The sequence below is a fragment of the Pogona vitticeps genome, chromosome 3 (genome assembly GCF_051106095.1).
Source record: "Pogona vitticeps strain Pit_001003342236 chromosome 3, PviZW2.1, whole genome shotgun sequence".
Lineage (NCBI taxonomy): Eukaryota > Metazoa > Chordata > Lepidosauria > Squamata > Agamidae > Pogona > Pogona vitticeps.
The window spans coordinates 121,006,775-121,029,273 of record NC_135785.1 but is presented as its reverse complement, the minus strand read 5'-3'; the positions used below and the strand labels follow the sequence as shown (position 1 = coordinate 121,029,273).

At 39.6% G+C, this 22,499-nt stretch overlaps 1 protein-coding gene across 3 annotated transcripts in view; it reads left to right on the top strand.

The window, feature by feature from the left end:
• The first annotated feature begins 550 nt into the window (after positions 1-550).
• The window catches only part of MAEA (macrophage erythroblast attacher, E3 ubiquitin ligase), a 45,223-nt gene continuing 23,274 nt past the window's right edge, over positions 551-22,499 (top strand). The window contains exons 1-4 of one of the 3 annotated variants that reach the window (XM_020797048.3): positions 551-865; positions 11,306-11,488; positions 18,259-18,462; positions 22,028-22,150. In XM_020797048.3, the coding sequence (XP_020652707.1) occupies positions 11,381-11,488; positions 18,259-18,462; positions 22,028-22,150 (435 nt within the window). In that variant the 5' untranslated portion in view covers positions 551-865; positions 11,306-11,380. Of the gene's footprint in view, positions 1,073-1,223; positions 1,353-11,305; positions 11,489-18,258; positions 18,463-22,027; positions 22,151-22,499 lie in introns of those variants that run through there. The other 2 variants (XM_020797047.3, XM_020797049.3) reach the window with 2 other exon arrangements.

Sequence of the window (22,499 nt, the reverse complement as noted above, 5' to 3'; positions counted from 1 at the left end):
TCCTCTATTTTAAATTGCTTATTTTATAGGTTGTTAGCCGCCCAGAGTAGTCAGTTGACTAAATGGGCGGGGTACAGATTCAATAAATAAATAAATAAAGATCAGTCCTGGATACCAAGGTGGTCCCTCACTCCCCACGTAAGGACACACATTTTCTTCCGTGAATGCTGAATTGCATCCGTTCACCTCTAACAAGGACCAACAAGTGCGTGAGCACACACACATGGAAAACGCACATGTGTAGCACAACCCGACGCAGCTTTGTCTGATCTCGCCCTGGAAGACTCCCTACGAAAGGGCTCCCTTGCCCGCTCTTCTCCGGGAGTCTCGGCTCCTTCCCCCGCCCCTCCAGAAAGAGACACCCCCCAAAATCTCGGTCCGTGCTTTGACACCTGGGGGCGGGGCGGGGGCGGAGGGACCCGCGAAAACCCCTCCCTCCGTCTGGGCAGCTGTTGCCCTTAAAGCCAGTCAAAAGAGCCGCCTTCTGCGCTTTGTTTTTAAGTCCCGCCCACGCACTGGGCGTCGGGTTAGGATTGGACAAAGGCTTATTGACAGCTTCCTGTGGCTGTGCTAGGTGAACCGTCACACCTCCCCCTTCTTATCCTGTCCACGCAACCCTATTGTTACACATTCCTAAGAGGAGAGGCAATAAACGAAGCGTAAGAACTCTGCAGCCCGAAGGAGGGGCGGCCCGAAGGAATGGAAGTCGAAAGAGGGCGTTGATGGGTGGCCGGCTTCGTTGGCGTAAACCATTTGGCTTCGTGTGGGGGGGGAAGAAGAGGAGGGGTTCGAAGTTTTCCTTTGGTTTCGCCGCCGCCTGTCAGAAGCCGAGGAAGGAAAGGCGGAAGCACTTTAATTACCCAAGGTGCAACGCGAGCTCCATACGGAAGCGTTCCTTCAGTTTTTTTGTGAGGGGAGGGGGTGCGCGCAGCCGAAAAGGAAGGAAAGGAGGGAGGGAGAGAGAGAGACGGAGGCGGTGCCGGCGCTTGGTGCTCGGTCCAAGATGGCGGTGCAGGAGTCAGCCGCTCAGCTCTCAATGACTTTGAAGGTGCAGGAGTACCCCACGCTCAAGGTGGGTGCCTACTCCCCCCCCACGGAGAGGGCTCTGGCGGCCTTAGGGGCTACGCAACTCTGCCAGGGAGCCGGGGGGGGGTTGACTGAGGGGGGATTTCCTCCTTCCTTAGGGGTGGAAACTGCCTCCGGAAGCGGGGGTTCACGGGGAGGGGAGGGGAGGTGGGCTTCTTTCTTTCCTTCCTTCCCGGGTGAGCGGGTGGCTTTTTTCTCCCCTCGGCGCTGTGTGGGGCGTAACGTCGTGGGAGGCTCCAGGGCCTTGTGAACGACGCTCGACACGGGTCAGGAGCCTCTGGGGCGGTCTAGACGGGGAGCGCTTTCGTGTTTTGTGTCCATGGCCGGGTCTGACTAAGGGCGGGGGGGGGGAGTCGGGCGGATGGATGCGAACACCGTGAGATTTTCCCCCCAGTCTTTATGGGTATACGTCGAGGAGAGATGCGACGCTGCATGCTGGGTCGGCTGTGTCTTTATCACATAATCTTACAAGTTTAGGAACCCCGTAAAATACGGATGTGCGTTGCTTTTATTTAGATAGCGATAAATATCGAGAGGTGGAGCTTCAGATTGTGTGACGAAGGGATTGTTTCTGTTCCGTACACAACACTGAAATGTTTTCTTTCAAGATTTATCATTCGGTCTGGGCATATAGCCTCCAAAAGTATATCGACATTATAGAGTTGTTGTTTTTTTTAAAAAATTGCTAAAATAAAATTAGAGTGGTAGCTTTGAAACCGGAGATAAACTTATCAGTCAGATTCTATATCTTAAAAATGCTGGGAAAATGCAAGTCTTCTGGCTGGGGAAAGAGGTGGGTGCTGTTAATGTGAATTTACCTAGGAGAGAAGTATCAAAGGGAGGGCACAGTACAGTAGAAAATATCTGAACTTCTTTGATATTGTTTCAGAGCTCAGAGATCTGTAAGGGGTACTGATGAGCTTATTGTGCTGGGAGATTCAAGAGGAAATTTATTGCTTGAAAATGAAGCTAGGTTGTTCAATTGGCTCAGGAAACAAAGTTGAAGCCATTGCAGCTCTTTCAGGACGTAGGCTGTTATTTTGTATATCCCTGATCCAGATTAATAACCCAGTTGTACGGTCTTTAACAATGGCACTTTGGGGATAGCTTTCAACCCTGATCTTCCCCAGTGAAATGTGGCATGTTTCTAGAATACAGTCATCATGGGTCAAACTGTCCATTTACTAGATTGGGCTGGGACACAAAGCTGTAACCACTTGAGATTGTAGATGACACACAAGCCTAGGGCAGCAGATGGTGCTTTGGGGCTTCTGGAAATAAGCTTGAATTTAGTAGTACTTCTCAACTACCATCCTCATCCTTACAGTTGCATCTAAAATATCTGTGAAGTGGATGTCTTATAGAGACTGATGTGTAAATCATCCCTTATTCAGATCATTACTGATCCTGCATATGTGTTTATCATTTCCACAGCATCACCAGAATTTGATGAAAAGGAGATCTGTCATCATCAGCTCACAAATGCCACTGCATTTCCAAATCCCTAAATGATCTAAGCTAGCACTTTTATGCAAATGAATACCATGGGAATGTTCATGCTTGCCTTCTATTGATGAATAAGTTTTAGTTTTTGTAACCTGAAAATGTGGACAGAACCCTTGCAGAAGTGAAGGCAATCACATGTTTGTTAGATTCTTGCTCTTCCTAGCTTATGAAAGCTGCCAGAGGGGGACTGGCCAAGTGAATAGAAAGAGTGGCGAATGCCCTCCTACAGCCATGGTAGGATCCTAGCATAATGAAAGGAGGCAGTAGTAAGATCATTGCTGAAAAAGCTCTCTTTAGATCCCATGGTATTTGATAATTGCTGGCCAGTCCTTAGTGTTCTGTTCTTGGGCAAGGTACTGGAGTGGGTTGCGGTTGCACAGTTCCAGATGTTCCTGGATGAGATGGATTATCTAATTTGTTGGGTAACCTATGTCAGGAACTAGACAGGTGAAGTTGTCCCTGTTAATTCTGCTGGAGCTTTCAGTACCATTGGCCGTGGTATCCTTCTGGGCTATCTCTCTGGGATGAGACTTGATGGCACTATTTTACAGTGGCCCCTGTCCTTCCTGGAGGGCAGAACTCAAAAGGCGATGCTGAGGTACCCCCGTTTGTCACCCTGGCCATTGGCCTGTGTTATTCCTCAGGATTTTGCTTTGCTCCCCATACTATTTAACATCTACATGAAACCACTGAAAGAAGTTGTCCAAAGTTGTGGAATTCAGTATCACCAATATGCAAATGAGCTCGAGTTTATCTTTTCCATCTTAATTCAAGGAAGCACTTTTAGTTCTAGATTGGTGCCTGGTGTCAGTAATGACCTGGATGAAGACGAATAAAGCTTAATCCAGACAAGACACAGATGCTTACAATAGCTCCCCTGGCTATGATCTGTTTCTGGGCAATTCAAAGGGCTGTTTTTGATGTATAAAGCCCTAAATGACTTGGGTTCAAACTGTTTCAAAGACCACTTCTCCCTTTAAGAGCCTGCCTAGGTTTTAAAATGATCAGGAGCAGGCTTTCTCTTGGTCCCACCACCCTGACAGGTGCATTCGGTGGAGAAATGGCAAGAGCCCTGTGCCGCTGTTTTCAGACTCTGAAACTCCCTCCCACTAGAGACCAAGGCTGGTCCTGTCTTTGCTGTCTGTCCACAAGCAGGCAACGACCTTTCTCTTCAAGCTGGTTTTCTTTTAATGTCTGGCTGTCTAACAGGACTTTTTTAATTTTGTGTTTTTAATAGTACTGCTTTTATCTGTGAGTTTTTAACATGTTTTAAATGTTTAATTCTTTCTAAATACTATAATGATTTGTTGTTTTTTATCTTGTGTACCGTTCATTTTTTAATACTGTAACCTGTCTTGCATTCCTTTTAGGAGAAAGGTGGGATAAAAATAAATAGGAAGGCACCTTCTGGAAACTCATAGTAAAACTACCAAGGTGCAGAGCAGTAGTCATTACTGCCTTCTACAACTGGCAATCCAGGCATGAATGGAATTGTTGTAACATATCCCAAACAGCTGGTACAGAAGGGTTAAATGATGAATATTACAAGGGTTTGGAAGGTTGAGGAAAAGTAGCAGGTTTTTGACTTAGATAGCTGAGTGATGGTTTTAAAAACTTGCAGAAAATTAGCAGGTTTGCACTGTCCTTCATCAGTGTAATCACAGTGAATGAATGAATAGTTTATTTGCAGTTGTTAACACAATCTTATGTAATCCTAAAAGATATACAGTAATATAGTAAAACCTTATGGAGATATAGTAGTAAAAAGATACACAGTTTACACAATAAAGTGTAATCACAGAGGTTTAAGTGCAAAAAATGACCCCAAAAGGGGACCGAAATAGATTTAGAAAACTGAAAAATTTAAGGGTGCCTGGAGTTACACAACAAACGCCTGTTTAAGTAACTTGCCCCCATAGGTTTTATTTTTTTAAATTATCCTCTAGTTATAAAATTGTGAGGGTAAAGAAGTCTAAAAGAAAAGGCAAGGTTTTAATTTTTTTGAGAAATGTAAGGATGAGTGGTTGTGATTTCCAAATATTACTTCATTTACCATGTTCTGCATGTCAATATGTTGAGAAAGGAAGTCCAGAGGCAATCTATTTGTCACTTTTGAACTTAACTGGTCTCAGCGGGGAGAGGAAGTTATTCATTTGCTTGTTGTTTCTTTAAGAATAGCATATAGAAAGCAAGGTACAAACATTTAATAGCAAATATGTGATTTTAAATTTTTTATAATATCAAAACACTTGAGTGTACATCCAGTTACCTTGTGAAACAATGATGACTTCATTCTTCACTTAACTTATGAAATCATAATGAATCAAAGTAACATACATAGAAGGTCTGTCATTGGATTGGGAATAATGTTGTGATTGGTGGTATCAAACATTCAAAGGACTCTTACATTTTATGCACATACACCTATGTGTTGTTACAAGTTGTACTTGGAACTGACTTATAGTGACCCTAAGGGCTTTCAAGGCCAGTGAGATATTTAAAGAGTAGTTTTACCAGTTCCACACCACCAGTGAATTTCCTTAGCTGAGTGGGGGATTTGAACTCAGGCCTCCTGGTTTAAATATTATGCACAAGTGACTGGAAGAAGTAAATCTAATTCCTTTGAACCTTATCAATATTGTTCAACTTTTCAGTGTTTCTCCTTTCCTCCATACTTTTGTTTTTTAGTAAGAGATACAATTATATCTACGTGATGTACTTCTCAACAATGTGAGCTGTTAGTTTTTCTGCATGCAGTAGAAAGAGGACGAGATTTGAAGAAATAAAATGTTTTTATGAGTTTAGTCCTGACCTTTTAGGGTCAGAGAGTGTGGGGTTTAAGTCCTGTTAATCCTGGTAAGATTAACAGGACTTAATCTTAATAACAAGATTAAGTCCTGTTTTTTTAAATACCTTTACATGTTTAAGAGTTTTTTTAAAAAAAGACATGACATTCTTGGTTCAGAATTTTTAGCTGATTTTGCCAGCTCTTGGCCATAATCTTCTTACATATGCTGGCACAAGTCAAAGGGCATAGATTTCAGAGCTGAGTTGTTTTTAGTTGAAAATTTGACATTTGTATTCCTCATCACACTCAAGTTCTGCAACTTGACATGTTGAAGAATGCTAGTATGGATTCCTTAGCTAGTAGCATGAGCTGTTGTATGTACGTAACAGGATTTTGGCCAATAACTGCCTTTACCTGTTGCAGTATTAGAGCTTTGAAAATGGTAGGTTTAGGAAACTCGGAGGCAACACTCAGAATAGGAGGGGCAGGGGAGCTGGTCCACTGTCTCTGAGGTAGTACCTGCTGGAGGAGGCAGGGCTGGGAACCACTGAACACCTGTTTGTCCAGAGCATGAACCAGCATGAACTGACAGTTCATGCCCATCTCTACTTCTGAGTATTTTCTACCTAGAAATCCCTGAAAGAAGTTGCCATAAGTCAGAATTGAATTGATGGCACATTATTATTATTATTATTATTATTATTATTATTATTATTATTATTATTATTATTATTATTATTATTATTATTATTATTATTATTATTATTATTATTATTATTATTATTATTAAGCAAATATCCCTCTTTGGTCTCTGTAACGCCAATTCAAATCTTTAAAATCTCAATATTTTGCCATTTTGGGTGTCCTGAAACCTTTAATGGCATTTACAAGTTACAACAACACAAGCAAAATAGGAAAAGTAAAATTACACAAATTTCACAAATTAGGAGCGAGAAGCAGGGGACAATTTCAAAATTGCAGATAAGAAACCTGCAACAGCAGCGGTCAGGGCATTACATTCATTGCTTATGAAAATAGAAAAAACTGACTCAGAAGAATTGGTAAAATAAGAGAACCAAGGTTCAAGAAAAAAATTTCGGAGATGGGAATGAGCAGGGCTTTGGAACAGTATATGAACCAGGGTGTCAGGCGTCTATAAATGAAAAGAACAAAGTCTTTTTTCGTGAGGGATATTGAGAAATCGACCGGCATGGGTGGCCAAAGGAAAAATGTTAAAACGGGCTAACATAAAAGCTCTTCTTAGATGTGGATTTACTAGGGAGTGGAAATATTTGGGAGAGTGATCCTGAGATGGAAAAAATCCAACAGAAAGAGGGGAACATACAGGGTTAAGGTTATTGCATAGGTGATTGAATTCGGCGTGACAGAGCTTGTCCTTGATTATGGAATAAGTCTTAGTGAGATTCATATCTACTAAAGATTCCAGGGATATGTGAAGAGAAGAGAGTTTCTTTTCAATAAGCTGGAACCAAAAAAGGAGTAAGAATCGCACAATAAATCATATATCAGGGATCCAGAATGTGAATTTTAAAAAAGACGGAGCCAAAATTTAAATGTAAGTAACCAGGCAGTTGTGGAAGGTAGGTGAATGCCCAATTCTAAAGAAATAGTAGAAAGCCGAATTAAGTTAGGAACTCCTAATATTCTGCAAAAAAAGTTGCTGCAACTTGATCAATATCCAAATTAGCCGAGTGTATCCATATAGGCACACCGTACAGCAAATGAGAAAGAATCTTAGACTGAAAAATCTGGATGGCTGCTGGGATATATTGGTTTCTGGAAGAATAATGAAATTTAGAAATAGCTTTTAATTGGGGAGAAATTGAAGAAATGGCAGCTTTTTTATGAAATGTCCAACTGAGTTTATGATTAATATGAAGACCCAGATACTTATAAGAGTGTACTTGACGGTAGGAAGAAGATCCTATTGTCCAAGATGTAGGGGACCAAGAGGGGGGAAAACCAAAATGTGGATTTTATTAGGGTTAATGGATAGATCATTAAGATCACAGAAATCCTGAAATTTAAGTAAAGTGTGACGAAGACCTGATTTAGTACGAGACATCAGCACTGTATCATCAGCAGTATAGATAAGGAAACACCATTAAGGGCCGGAGCCGACTGATTGCAAGGGGAAAGAAAAGAGGGAAGATCGGCTAAAAATAAATTAAATAACAAAGGGGCCAAAATACAACCTTGGCGAATACCTTTGAAAATTGGATTTTTTTCTGTAAGAGTGTTGGAATCAGGTAAATGAACCTGACAGGAATTATGTGAATGCAGTTGGCGGAGCAAAAATAGCAGGCGTGGATCAATACTCCAGTTGGAAAGTTTTTTCCATAGTAGATCTCTGTTGACGGAGTCAAATGCCCCTCGGAGGTCCACAAAGGCAACAAAAAGTTTGGTTTTGTTTATTGTTTATTTTTCAGCAAGAAAAGACAGCAAAAAGATATGATTCAGAGTGGACGCTCCGGCGTGAAAGCCTATCTGTTCCTTTCCAGGAAGATCCTTGGCAGCAGCCCATTTAGAGTGTTTTTTCAAGAGATATTTAGAATATATTTTGCCAATATTGGATAATAAGCTTATTGGGCGATAATTTGAGGGTTGAGAGGGATCGTCTTTTTTATGAATAGGCATAAGTATGGAAGATAACCAGGAGTTTGGAAAACAACCAGAGTGATTTATCAAGGTAAAAAGAGTAGCTAAGGGCTCTGCCCACCAATGAGGGTTTATGGTCAAGATCTCATTAAAAATGAGATCGGGTCCAGGAGCTTTGCCTGGCTTATTTGGGCATTTTCTGTGCCTGAAGCCCATGTAAAGAATCACAACTCAGTTTGTTTCTATTATTTGGCAATATATGTTCTAATATGTTTCTAAATTCTTTAATGAAAATGTACCCCCTAGGGCTTTATAACAATCACTATTGGTGACATACTACTGCATGTTCCAGAATGTCACATGAGCTCCTCTGCTTCCTTTTGCTTCAGAGCATTGTGTGAAGCAAGTAGAAGACAATGTGCTCTACCATTTAAAATGTCACATTAAATTTTGGTGGTAGTATAGTGAAAATTAAGTGAAATTAGATACCTGTGTATCTGGAGTAATTGTTTCATCTATATGTTTAGAACGCAAATTAAGGAAATGATTGTAGACAGATTTACCTAGTATTTCCAGAAAGTACAAATGAATGACATAGGGATACCTCTCCCTCTTCCTGAGCAGCTCTGCGTTTAGATTGCAGTGTGCATTTGGTCACTGTGTGTCTTAAACCAACTCCCAGGGGTTTGTTGACATGTTCTGAGTGTGACTGCTCAAGAGTACTGGGAACGGACTCTTACAGAATATCTCTGGATTTTAAATAGATGAAATTGAGTAGAGTGAAATTAGTTTGCCTTTTAGAAATGTTAATTGTATCTTTCGTTTTAAGCAAGGGCAGGAGTGACAATGTATTTCCTTACAAGCAACCCTGGAGAGAGTGCAAGTGAGAGTGTAGGAGAGTGGGAAGCCTAATAGCACAGATGGTTGGGGGGGGGTCATGCTTGACTCTTTAAACTATAGGTAAAGGTAAAGGCTCCCCTTGACATTTTTTAGTCAGTAGTGTTCGACTCAAGGGGGCAGCGCTCATCCCCGTTTCCAAGCCATAGAGCCAGCATTTGTCCGAAGACAGTTTCCATTGTCACGTGGCCAGCGCGACAGACCCGGAACGCTGTTTACCTTCCCACCAAAATGGTACCTATTTATCTACTCGCATTTACATGCTTTCAAATTGCTAGGCTGGCGAGGAGCTGGAACAAAGCGACGGGAGCTCACTCCGTCGCGTGGATTCAATCTTACGACTGCTCGTTTTCTGACCCTGCAGCACAAGAAGACTTCTGCGGTTTAGCCCGCAGCGCCACCACGTCAGTTCCACAAAGTCAGGCATGATTTTTTTAGAATGTACAGTAAATCATTATGAGAGATCAGTGGGGATTGGGAAGTACATTTTCAACCTGCGGTAAAAGCCCACCTCTTGTCTTTTTAATTTCTTCCCTATTAACTACAGTGGAAATCATATTAACAAATGTTTTGTAGTAATCTGTTCTAGCATGCAAGTTAAGTTACTGGTTATTACTTGAAGCCCTACAAATTGGGACTTGGGTGCTTGGGACTAGTTCTTCCCATGTGAAACTGATTACATGATTTGTTGTGCCCGTTACGTGTGCCACTGCCTTCTGAGGCATAGTTGATGGCAACATACAAGAATTCTTTATCTGGCAGCACCCTTTGTGTGGATCTCCCTGCTCACATTCTCAGTCATTCTCCTACCTTCCAGGGCTGTTGCAGAGAGACAGAATCATGTGATGCTATTTGATTTCTTGTAACTGGTTTAAATATTAGCCCTGTTGATTATTATCTTTTTAAATGACTAGGCCCAACACAATGGCAAGAGGATCCTTGAACATCCTGAGTTTGTTGTTAACTAAAAGCGAATGTCTGTTAGGGCAGTGTTAGTTAGTGAGTGATCTGCAGATACTAATGTATGTGCTTAATCACAAGACCCATTGTGTAAGGACTTTTTGCCTCTAAATCCTTTTGACTTTAAGTTGCACATTTCCTTTTGTGGTTCTGTAATTTTTCTTATAGGATAATGTCTATCTGATATATAAGAGTATTAAGGTGAGAAACAATGACATAGCCCTTTCCAGTCTGATGTTTACCTGATTCCTAAACTTAAAATGCCAGAGTTTCAGACTGTTACCTATGTTGGCTAATGCTGATAGGCTGTGTAGTCCAAAGCAGCTGACGGGCACACTCAATTGGAAAAGATAGGGTATGCCTTCCAGATGCCCACCTATTTGAGGTCTTTTCTAATAATATTTAGAGAAGGCAGTGGTTCCCAACCCTGTCTTCAGAGGACATTGGACTGATGCAAGATCTTGCCACTGTGATGCAAATGTATGCCAGAGTTGGATCAACTGTGTGATTGTGTTGCATGGTTACACTCTAATTTTGAAAGAAGGGGTCTAATGCCAGATGTTCTCATTTGAATAGATGTTGGAATGTTAAGTGCCTTTTAATTGTCTGGGGCTTCCTTTAGATGAATGATAGGATTATTGTACCTAGAACAGTCCACATGTTTGTGAGAGGAAACCCAAATCCCTCTTCCTTGCATCTTTTGTTCACCATTTTGTTTGTCTTATTTTTATGTATCTGTTGTGAACACTTTACCTTTACTGTGAACACTTGAATGAGGATACAAACTTTGCTTTTGTGCTGAAGTGTCTAACTTACAGTGTTTCCCAGCTATATATGGTCGGCATGTGTTCATCATTTACAAAACAATCTGGGAGCATCTGTGGATATGTAGACTTCTTTTTATGCTGATGCTGGATTCACAGCCATCTGAAATGGATGATTAGTGGGTCCATCAGAGGGGCATGACTTGTGGATGACACCCTGCCCTCGTAATACAGAGGAATGTTTATCTGAACAGTTATTCATTCTAAAAATATTCTTATTATTTATACCTGCAGTCTTCACTACAGACATAAGGGATAAAAAAAGTTCCTTGGCAACATCAGCATTAAGTTTCTTATAATTCAGGATGTTTCTAAGTAGAAAAATTTGTATAGTTTGAATGAGTAGATCAGAATGCATGAATACATACAGTTTTTAAATGTGCGTTTGCATCCTAGGTTTTCAGAAACAATACAAAGAATGGCCTATATTGCTATAAAGTTGCTGGAATTTATTCTGTTACCATTATTCTAAATAAATAAATAATACTTTGTACTGTACAAGAAAACACAAACAGTTGTAACTAATAAAGAAGTATTCAGCAAGGTGGGCCACCAGTCTGATTTGCTAAGCTGCCTTATGTTTTATATATATATAACTAAACTAAACAATTGTTTATTTTTTAAGGTGCCATATGAAACACTGAATAAAAGATTCCGAGCTGCTCAGAAAAACATTGACCGGGAGACTAGCCACGTTACAATGGTTGTAGCAGAGTTAGAGAAAACACTGAGCAGCTGTCCAGCAGTTGATTCTGTAGTCAGTCTCCTTGATGGAGTAGTCGAAAAGCTCAGTGTTCTGAAACGAAAGGTAAGTTGCCTTCCCACCCAGTATTTTTCTTCAGGGTTTCTTACTTTTGTTGTACAGAATTAACCAAATGTAGCATTTTGCCTTTGTGTGATTGCAGTACAAATGCTGGCCAGAATCCAAATGATGAAAAAAATGTGAATAAGAGAATCAAAGAACAGGGAACTGGTACATCCACTGATGGCTAAAGTACAAATGGGAAACTGAATTTCAAGATATAGAAAAATTGGCAATGCAGATTTTATTATCTAAAACGCTCAGACTTGGTGCATTTCAGCTATGACCTTCAGGAGCTAAGCATAAAATTAAAATATATTAATTTAGAAACAGCTGGCTTGGGACAGCTCTTTTTTCTTATCTATACAGCTAACATTATAAATTAATGAATATGCACATAACAAGATCAGTAAACTAGTACAGCTTAATGACAGCATATAAGATACATACCAAGCTTTTAGAATGTTTGCTGCTTGTTTGGTCTATACCAGCTCCAACATTGATTCAAGGTACAAATATAGAACGGGTGATATCTACTTATTCTCAACTGGCAGACAAGTCAAGAACAGTTAGATAATCAGCGAAGCAGCGGAGATTGTGCTATAGTAAGGGCAAGAAATCTGTTCCTTTATTTAGCCCAAAAGGGGCTAAAGTGTTCAACCTCAATATCCAATTGATTTCCCTTCTCAATAAGGACCTATTTAACAGGAACCATATTTATTTATTTATTTATTTATTTATTTATTTATTTATTGTATTTATTGTATTTATTGTATTTATACCCCGCCTATCTAGTCATTTCGACCACTCTAGGCAGCTAGACCTAGAATATGACCCATGACCCAGAATATTAAATATCTTATTGTGTGGTTAAATTCTGTGAAGTGGCTGACAAGAGGACTGTCTAGTCTTCTATTTCTTAAATTACTCCTATTCTTGTCTTAAGAGGTCTTCCCTATATACAGTTTATTGCAAGGACAACTTATGGCATAGATCACTCCCTTGGTATTGAAGTTGGTAGATTTCTTCAGGATGTATACCTTGCCATTCTGTGGATCTTTAAAATCTGTCAGATGACATGAATTTCTATAGTAGGCACAATGTCCACAGGTGTGGTGTCCTGTGGAAGGGGAAGAACCAGGTGAAATGCTCTGTATTTGTGGTGGTAATCTGTTCTTAAATTCACTCTTTACTAATATATCCCCTAGGTTTCTTGTTCTTTTGAGTTATACCTGTACCCCCTCCTGAAAACCTTCTATACTTTCTAATACAGTGGTGCCCCGCACAGCGAGGTTAATCCGTTCCGGATTAACCTTCGCTGTGGGAAACATCGCTGTGCGGGAGGGAAAAAGCCATAGAAACGCATTGAACTTTGTTCAATGCGTTCCTATGGCTTTCAAACTCACCGTTCAGCGAAGTTCCTCCATAGGCGGCAGCCATTTTCGCGCCCTCCCCTCGCAGAACGAGGGCGCCAAAATGGCTGCCATCAGCTGTTCGGCGGGCAAAAAATGGCCGCCGGAACAGCCGAAAGGGGCCGGGGCGCAGCGTTTTCGCGCCCTTGGTAAGCAAGGGGAGCGCGCGAAAACACTGCCGGAAGCCCCGAAATGGTTGCGCGCAGCCATTTCGGGGCTTCCGCAGCATTTTCGCACGCTCCCCTTGCTTACCAAGGGCGCGAAAACGCTGCGCCCCGGCCCCTTTCGGCTGTTCCGGCGGCCATTTTTTACCCGCCGAACAGCTGATCGGCGGGTCGCAAAGCGAAGGTCGGTAAGTGAGCAGCCTACCGACCTTCGCTCTGCGATTTTTGCCCATTGGGGCCATCGTTGTGCGATCGCTTTTGCGATCGCAAAAGCGTCACCGTAGAGCGAATTCATCGCTCTATGGTGCGCTCGTTGTGCAAGGCACCACTGTATACTGTATGTCAATGCCTCTTTATGCATTTCTGTAGTTTGTTGGTGACATGATCATATGTTAGAACACAGTTGACATGATTTGTAGAGTTTTTGTTTTGTTTTGAAGAGCACTGAGTCTAGTATTATTGGCCTTAGCAAAAGTATTATCTATGACCTCTGTCTCTTAACTGATTTCTCAATATTAGAGATTTCTGCTCAAAGTCCTTCCTCTTGGTGTAGTTCCCTTTCATTAACAATTGACCATATGGAAGATGTTGACGTAGAGATGATCTTGGATGGGAGCTATCAAACCTCAATAGGTGTTACAGTTTGTTGGTTTTCTATATACAGCGGATAGAAAAAGTTTACACACCCCTGTTAAAATGTCAAATGTCTGTGATGTAAAAAACGAGACAAAGATAAATCATTTCAGAACTTTTTCCACCGTTAATGAGACCTATGAACTGTACAACTTAGTTGAACAGCAAACTGAAATTTTTCAGATGGAGAGATGTAAAAATAAACTGAAGTAATATGGTTGCATCTATGTACACACCCTTAAACTAATACTTTGTCGAAGCACCTTTTGATTTTATTAGAGCACTCAGCCTTTATGGATATGAGTCTACTCCAAATCTGTCAGATTGCAAGGGCGCCTCCTGTGCACAGCCCTCTTCAGATCACCTCACAGATAATCAGTCGGATTCAGGTCTGGGCTCTGACTGGGCCATTCCAAAACTTTAATCTTCTTTTGGTGAAGCCATTCCTTTGTTGATTTGGATGTATGCTGCATATATAAGTTGAGTATATATATGTATAAGTACTGCATATATAAGTTGGCTACTTCTGAGTCCATGGCACATTCCATGGCCACTCCTTTTATTTGCCAATAGAAATTGTTATTAAATTGAAAATAGTTCCTTTTTAAGGCTGTCTTAGCTAGTGAACACAAGAACAAATTTGGTGGATGTCTCTCTACTGTTTCGTCCAAAATAATTCTTAAGGCTTCTTCCTGAGATATGTTGGTGTGCAATGATCTTAGATCCAGAATAACTAAAATATACTTTTCTTATATTGTAACTGCCTCTAATTTATTAATTGTATCTCTAGAGTCCTGAATATATGATGGTATCCCTGGTATAAATGGTTTCAAAAAATGATCAATACATTTGGATAGGGGCTCGAGATATGAATTAGATCCTCAGATTATGGGTCTTCCTGCCACTGGATTATTTGATTTATGAATGCAACCCAGGAATAAACCCTCTTCTGGTAGAATGTTAATTTCTTTAATGATTTCATTAGTTGGATCATATACACATGGTTCATATGCTGTTGTATCTGACATTTATCTAAGAAATTCCTGCTTATAGTCACTGGTGTTTTATATAACTGGCACCACCCTTGTCTGCTGTTTTTATAACTATGGATGAATCAGAGGAAAGAGTCCTGAGGGCCCACTGTTATGCCTTACTTATATTTTTCCAGGAGAATTTTGTTGATTTCTCTACTTTCTCCAAATTATTTAAAACCAGTTTTTCAAAAGTTGTGTTTGTAGAGCCCAGATTCCTTGGGGGCATGAACAGATTGACTTCTGAAATTAATCTTGTGGCCCCCAGAATGTCCCTCTCACTTACCAAAGAAGTGCCTCAATTTAACGTTCCTAAAGAAATGAAACAGATTTAATCTCATTTGAGTCGTGTGTGGGTGCAAAAGATAATCCTTTTTCTAAAATATTTGTCTCAACATAATTCAAAGGACTTTTGGAAAGATTTATAACCAACTCCTGGTAAACTGGATTAGAGGAGAGATTTCCCTTGTAGCTGTTTTTCTTTAACTTCACACTGCAGCTGCATCTTCTCTTGTTTTCTTTGCCTTTCTTCCGATTCAAAAAAAATTGGTGTCTGTGGTCTGTATCACTGCTGCTCTGAGCTGCTGATTCCCAGTCTGTATGTGACGCTGTAGAGTTTTTGTCCAAGCTGAAGGATCCTTTTTTGGATTTTTTTGTACTGCCAGGGACGTATAGTCCTTTTTATCTCTTTGTAACTTTTTGTACTTAAATGCTTTGAGTTTTTCATAAGTTCTTCAGCTCTTCATCCAAATTGGCCGAATTCTGCTAGTTTTGTTTGGTAAGGTGCCATTTGTATTTGTTCTTGTTTTCTTGTAGTGTTTTCTTCAATTCTAAGTTAATTTTGGAGGAAGTATCAATAATCAGTATCATCAGATCTTGTGAGCATTTGTTTAGAATGGCATTCCATTTGTCTATAAATCCTTTATCTCTATATATGCCTGGTTCTTTCAATATTCTCAGGCTTCTGGGAATCTGTTGTATTCTGCAGTATTCTAATAATGTGAAGGCATGCAGTTAACTTCTAATAAGTTTTTTGTGCATTTTGCATAATTCCTCCCATTTCACGTCAGCACATTTGTCTTTCCTCTCAAAAATGTAAGGCTGTAATGGTAGTTTATCTTCTTTAGAATAGCTGAATATATTGTCCCAGGCCATGACACCAGTATCAGTGTGAAACAAAGCAGAGGGAACTGGGAGCTGGTGGCAAAAGTACAAATGGGAGACTGAGTCTCAAGATGTATAAAAATTGGCAATGCAGATTTTATTTAAAAATCTCAGGCTCAATGTGTTTTGGCTGTGGCCTTCAGAAACTAAGCATAAAATAAAAATATTGCCAATTTTTATACATCTTGAGACTTAGTCCCCATTTGTGCTTTTGAATAAGAGAATCACACAGCAGTTTTTCTCCTGCTATAGGTTGACCTTTGTGTTTGGGAATGTGAACAATTTTACACGTACAGTGGTGCCTTGAGTTACGAACTCAGTTTGTTCCGGGATTATGGTCGTAACTCAAGTTGGTTGTAACTCAAAGCACCATTTCCCATAGGAATACATTGAAGTGCCATTAATCTGTTCCAGCTGTCTTTTGGTCGTGTCTCAAGGCGCTGGTTGTATCTCAAAGCATTAGTTCCCACAGAAACTAATGCAAAAGCGGTTAATCTGTCCACTAGGGGGAGACTTTTTTAACCTAAGATGACCTCTAAGGTTAAAAAAAAGGCAGAAGAGGGAGGGAACAATGGGGAAAAGCAGCCTCTTTTCTGATTGTATCTCAAAGCCGATCGCAAGTGAAGGCAAAATTTTGCAACTGGAGCTGGTTGTAACTCGAATTGGTTGCAAGTCAAGACGTTCGTAAGGCGAAGCACCACTGTACTGCAATATCAGATGTATGGCAAAAGAGTGGTTATGGGGAGATACACAATTGTCCTTACAGGCATAGGTATACAGGACTACTTTGTAATGAGTCAAAGCTCAGGGGTGGTTTTAACTTTTTCAGGTCTAACTAAGATAAAGATATATTGTGTATTTTTCTTGTGACTTGAAAGAAGTATGTATATTGTAGTGGTCTTCCTACATTCTAATGTCATTCAGCCTTGAATTCCATTTGGAGTGGGATGGTAGAACTTGATTCTCAAAAATATGATATGGTTTTGGATCCTGTTATCTAACATTAAAGTAGACACTCAGGTTGGCATGCTGCATGCAGTAATTTTTTTAAGGCATGTGTGAAACAGAATCACAACTGTGTTCAGTATTTGGCCTTCCATTTTTATAAAAGGGCCTCCTATATCTGGAAAAAGAAATACACAAATACACTATGTGAACCTAACAAGAGATTGAGCCCAATGTATCAGTCTCTTCAAAGAGCTAGGAGAGTGCTAATGTGAATTGACAAAGGCTAATTGTCTAGAAGTTCATTATAAAAGGAAATGATTTTTTTAACCCCAAAGAAGAAAATTAACGTCTTATAGCAACAGAAGTCATTTAGTTGGAAGTAGATTTGCAAAAGTAAAAAAAACAAAATTCCTGTTTGAGTCATTTGATGGTAGTCAGAAGCACTCAGCTGTTGTCAGAAGTAATCAGGAAAGTGTTGCATCTTTCTTTAAGCACTGGATTCTGTCTTTGACTAATGACATTCTAGAAAGAAAACTATATTAATAGCATTTTATATACTTCAATGAAATGCTAACAGACATTCAAGGAAACTGTTGGTCTTCAAGATATTTCAAACTTATGTTTGTGCCTTACATGTTAAATTTACAGTTCCCTTTAATTTTTATTTAGTTATTAGAAAGCTGTCTCCTATTTTTCCGCACCTATATGAAGCTTTCAGAACTTATTTTGCATTCGCTATACAGTACTAATAATTTTGTCTAAAGGGGTGTTTAATGTAACAACAGGTTAACAGGAAACCTTATGCATGAAGACTGAGGAAGTAACTGTTTTAGCTTTATGTGTATTTCTCTTAAATGAAAATAATTCAGTTTATGTTTGCTTGTATTGAGCAGATAAATTTCTTTGTAAATACAGTGCATGCAGTTGGTGCTGAAGTCCAATATAAAGCAGATTTCAGTTGATAGGAGCATCACACAAGGTTTCAGTCTCACTTGCTTTGTATTGTTATAGGGAGGATGCCTATAAGATGCCAAGTGAATTATTTTAATGCTGGAATTCTCAACTTCCCAGCTAAGTGTTTGCACATCACAGGTTCATGCTCTGATTATCACAAACATACAGTATATACAAATGAATGCTTTGAAAATGAAGAATGAATTGGTTCTTCTTTCTGAAGCCTTTCCTAATATACATAAGGATGAACTCTTTATTACTGGTAGAGGAGTTTGTGTCAGCTCTGTTCTTTGCTCTCAAATAGAGCAGTTTGATTCTGTTAGATACTGGTTGTGGGGTGCTACAGTGGGTTTCATCTATATATTTAAGTATCAGTGTATCTGCATTTCAGAATAGTAAATGAGTTAAATGTAGAGTTCAGATTGAGTTTCACATTAAAATCTGACTAAACATGTGTTTTCTTTATATAGGCAGTTGAATCAATCCAGGCTGAAGATGAGAGTGCAAAACTGTGCAAACGCAGAATTGAACACCTCAAAGAGCACAGTAGTGATCAGCCAGCTGCTGCAAATATGTGGAAGAAAAAACGCATGGATCGCATGATGGTGGAACATCTTTTGCGGTGTGGCTACTACAATACAGCTGTAAAACTAGCAAGGCAAAGTGGTATTGAGGTTGGTAGTTGCTATGATGAAATGCCCATAAAAATGCTGATATTTAGTACAGTACTGCCTGGAGTATGGCAGGGACCACTTTCATTGAAAAAGATGAGGTTTTCCCAGAGGCCTCCAGGGTAACCTCCCATTTAAAGGAAGGGGAACAGCTGGTGATTATTCAGCTTAGAGAAATGTACCCTGATGATGAGGCTGATATCAAGACTGGAATAAGAAAATTGCTTCCTGTCTTGGTCACCCGTGGCTAGGCAATGTTTGGCAGGTGTCTTTAATTGAGACACTGCCTGTATAGACCAGGTGCTAAGAAGTCAGATGTATGGATGAAAGACTAGTGTTTCAAGGAGAAATCAAAGTTATAGTACTTCTTCCTGATCTTCAAGTTGTAACATGTAGAGAGAGGAACTGTAAAATAATGGAGAGGAACTGTTACCTCAGCACCATACTTTACCTCCTGGCAATCTAAAACTGGCAGTTGAACTGTGTGTTTAGAAAGTCTCTTAAATGTGATGGTTCTTGTGGGTTTTCTGGGCTGTTTGGCCGTGTTCTTAAGATTTTTCTTCCTAATGTTTCGCCAGTCTCTGTGACCAGCATCTTCAGAGGACAGAACTGTCTCTGTGTCTCTTAAATTTGTTTAAATTTGTTCTTGTTCACCATCCCAGCTTGAGTAATTTTCTACTGTTCCTTGCATCTTTTTGTTAACACATATACTTTGAATTTGACTGGAATTAATTAATTTGGGTGACTTAATCTTTATAGCAGAGTTCTTATATTACTAGTTCAATGAATTTTGTTAGTTCATTCTGCTTGTTTTGATTTCACAGTGTAATTTTTTTTACCAGCTTAAAATAATCATTAGTGATATTGGAACAAAGTGGATCTTGCTAAGAATTCTTTTTTCTACATGCACTAGCCAGTGTAGCCACAAAAAATTCTTAATGTAGCCAGTTACATTGAGAAATTAGTTAGAATTTGTGTTTGATTGAATTAGTAAAATAGTCAATAAGTTGTACATGCATTGGCATGTTGATACTGTAATGTTTGTCACAATCAGGTTCTTCATTTCCTGTTATGTACAAGCTATTCAGCCAAATGGAATTTTAATATGTAATTCGTACTCTTTGTTTACTCACTGGAGTTGGAAGAATGTAGGCAGGGATGGTAATTTAGTAGTTACATTGGACAGGTCATCTTTGTGTAGTATATTCATACATCAATTAACCAACTGATGTAGACAACCGTAGAAATTTTAAAAAACATATTTAATAAAGTACCATGTTAAGTATCTGTGGAGCAGGAGTTTGAGAGTTCAGTTCTCCACTGTGTCTCCCTGAAGAGCCAGCCTATGTGGCCTTGGGCAGGGCTGAATGCTACACTGCATAGTCCCAGGATGCCCCCAGGAAAAGGGAATGGCAAACCACTTCTGAGTATTCTGTACCAGAAAACCCTGAGAAGTCAGAATTGACAGCACACCATTATTATTACTAAGTACCATTAGATGGAACCTTCCTCTCGTCCTGTTCAGGCTATATCATTCCCTACCTCCAAGGAATGAGTGAAGATGAATAACAGAAAGGAGCTTGCAAAGCATACAGCTCTAAGTGAAACAAGCCGTATTCAAACCCTTAACCTGTTGCTACTTCTCTGAAAATTGAACTTATGTCTTTTAGCAGTAACCTTTCTTTTCAGTCCAGGGAAAAGTCTGAGGGCTCAAGAAACAAATTCAAGCCCCCAAACACACACAACCTATAGTAAGCCTGGATATGACAGAAAATGGCATTTTTAAAATAGGCAGTATCTGTTTTTTTGTGGGTGGGAAAGTCTTGGGAGAATGTTGTCAGGTCTAAGAATAGAATTTTTCTTCTTCTTTGAACTTGTGGAGGCCATGGGGGCTACATTTAGCCCATGCTTTGCCCATCCCATCTTAACTGTGCCTTTACCAACATTATAACTTTTATCTGTTAATTCTTGTTTCTTGTAATTCTGTTAATTGGCTGTATGTAATTGTCATATTACTGAAATTTAGGCATATGGATCTAATGTATTTCTTTGCTTACCAATATCCAAGTGAAATCTTGAAAAACAATGATTTTGTCTTCCAGTTTCTTTTTCTCTTATGAACTGTTGGATCCACTTTATTTATAAATTCATTATGTGCTTTGGTGTTTGGCAGTGAAAAGCAAATTGTATACCTGTTGAGTCCTATTCACTACAGAAGGGTGGTATATAAATTGAATGAACTAATAAACTCTAATGAAGACCAGGAATAAAATATCATTAACTTGATGTGAGAATAAGATGGATTGATGTATGTGAAAATTCAGAATTTCTACCCTGTTTCCCCAAAAATAAAACAGGATCTTATATTAATTTTTGCTCCAAAAATGCATTAGGGCTTATTTTCAGGGGATGTTTTAGTTTTTCATGTACAGTGGTGCCTCGCTTAGCGAGCGCTCCGTTTAGCGACGAAATTGCTTTGCAACAACCTTTTTACGATCGCAAAAGCGATCACTTTCTGATGTTCCCTATGGGGGAATTTTGGGAACCAATCATCGCAAAGCGACCATTTTCGCACAGCTGATCGGCGGTTTCAAAATGGCCACCCGCTGTTTTCTGGGACGGATTCCTCACTTAAAAGGCACCAAAAAATGGCTGCGCTATGGAGGATCTTCGCTGAACGGTGAGTTTTAAGCCCCTAGGAACGCATTAATCAGGTTTTAATGCGTTTCTATGGGCTTTTTAATATCGCATAGCGACGTTTTCGTTCAACAGCGATTTTTGCGGAATGAATTAACGTCGCAATGCGAGGCACCACTGTACAACAATCTGTTATTCAAATAGTCATGTCATTTTATTCTGGTTGCTGCACAGTGGTGGAGGGCGAGGTTTCACGTAACAGGCTTATTTTGGGGGTAGGGCTTATATTACAAGCATCCTGCCAAATCATAGTAGGGTTTATTTTCAGGTTAGGTCTTATTTTAGGGGAAACAGGGTAGCTCATATATATAGTTGAACAAAGAAGCATAAACAACTGCTTGCTGTAAAAATTAGGGCGGAAATCTTATTGAAGTATTGTAAGGTCCCTTTAAGAGCCAATAACATAATCTCAAGTCAAAAGCTATTTCTCTGAGAAATGGGTCTTCCTTGGTGAGTAATTAGATGATTAATAATTTCTGCTTGGCATACTAGATGTGGAAGCACTTAAAGAAAAAATAGTCACTTGAGAGTGAATCACACCCAAAAAGTAGTAGTGACAAGGGCTGGTAGTTAGTGGATGGGACATTTTCCCCATGCTGTGCAGAGAAAATGTCTATATGCTTTAATTGTATGGACTTCACTGCCATTTTCTCCCAACATCAATCCCTTGAAAATGCTACTCAGAGAACTAAGCAACCTGCTAAATGGGTTGTGCTATGGGGACTGAAGGCAATGGGAGAGAGCTCCTCAAACCAGACTGGGGCATCTTTTGTTAGTGGCGATCTTTTCACTGTTTGTACTTGGTTGTTTTAATGAAAGCTATGCAAATAGTGTCTCTCAGATGAGTAACTGCCCTTCACTTTCTTTATAGGATTTGGTAAATATTGAAATGTTCTTGACTGCCAAAGAGGTAGAGGAATCATTGGAAAGACAAGAAACAATGACTTGTTTAGCTTGGTGTCATGACAACAAATCAAGGCTCAGGAAAATGAAGGTATTTAAATTCTTAAATTGATGGTAGTTATATGTGTTGCATGGCGAAAGTTTTAGATCTGAGTGAGAATGGGTGGATGAACAGTTAATTGCAACTAGAGTAGCCCTGTTGTATAAATGGGACTTGCATAAGTGTTGACTTGAAAAATTCTGTTGGCCTGAGTCATCTTACCTAGTTATACTGTAATAACACCAATGGCTTAATTTTTGATTTGCCTTAAATTAGAGATCACCATAGACATTATTAGTTGCATACTGAGTTGTATGACTCAGTGAGCAACTTGTAATATCTATGGTGATTTCTTAATTTAGGGCAATTTGCCTCCAAATTGAATTTTGTAGTTATACAA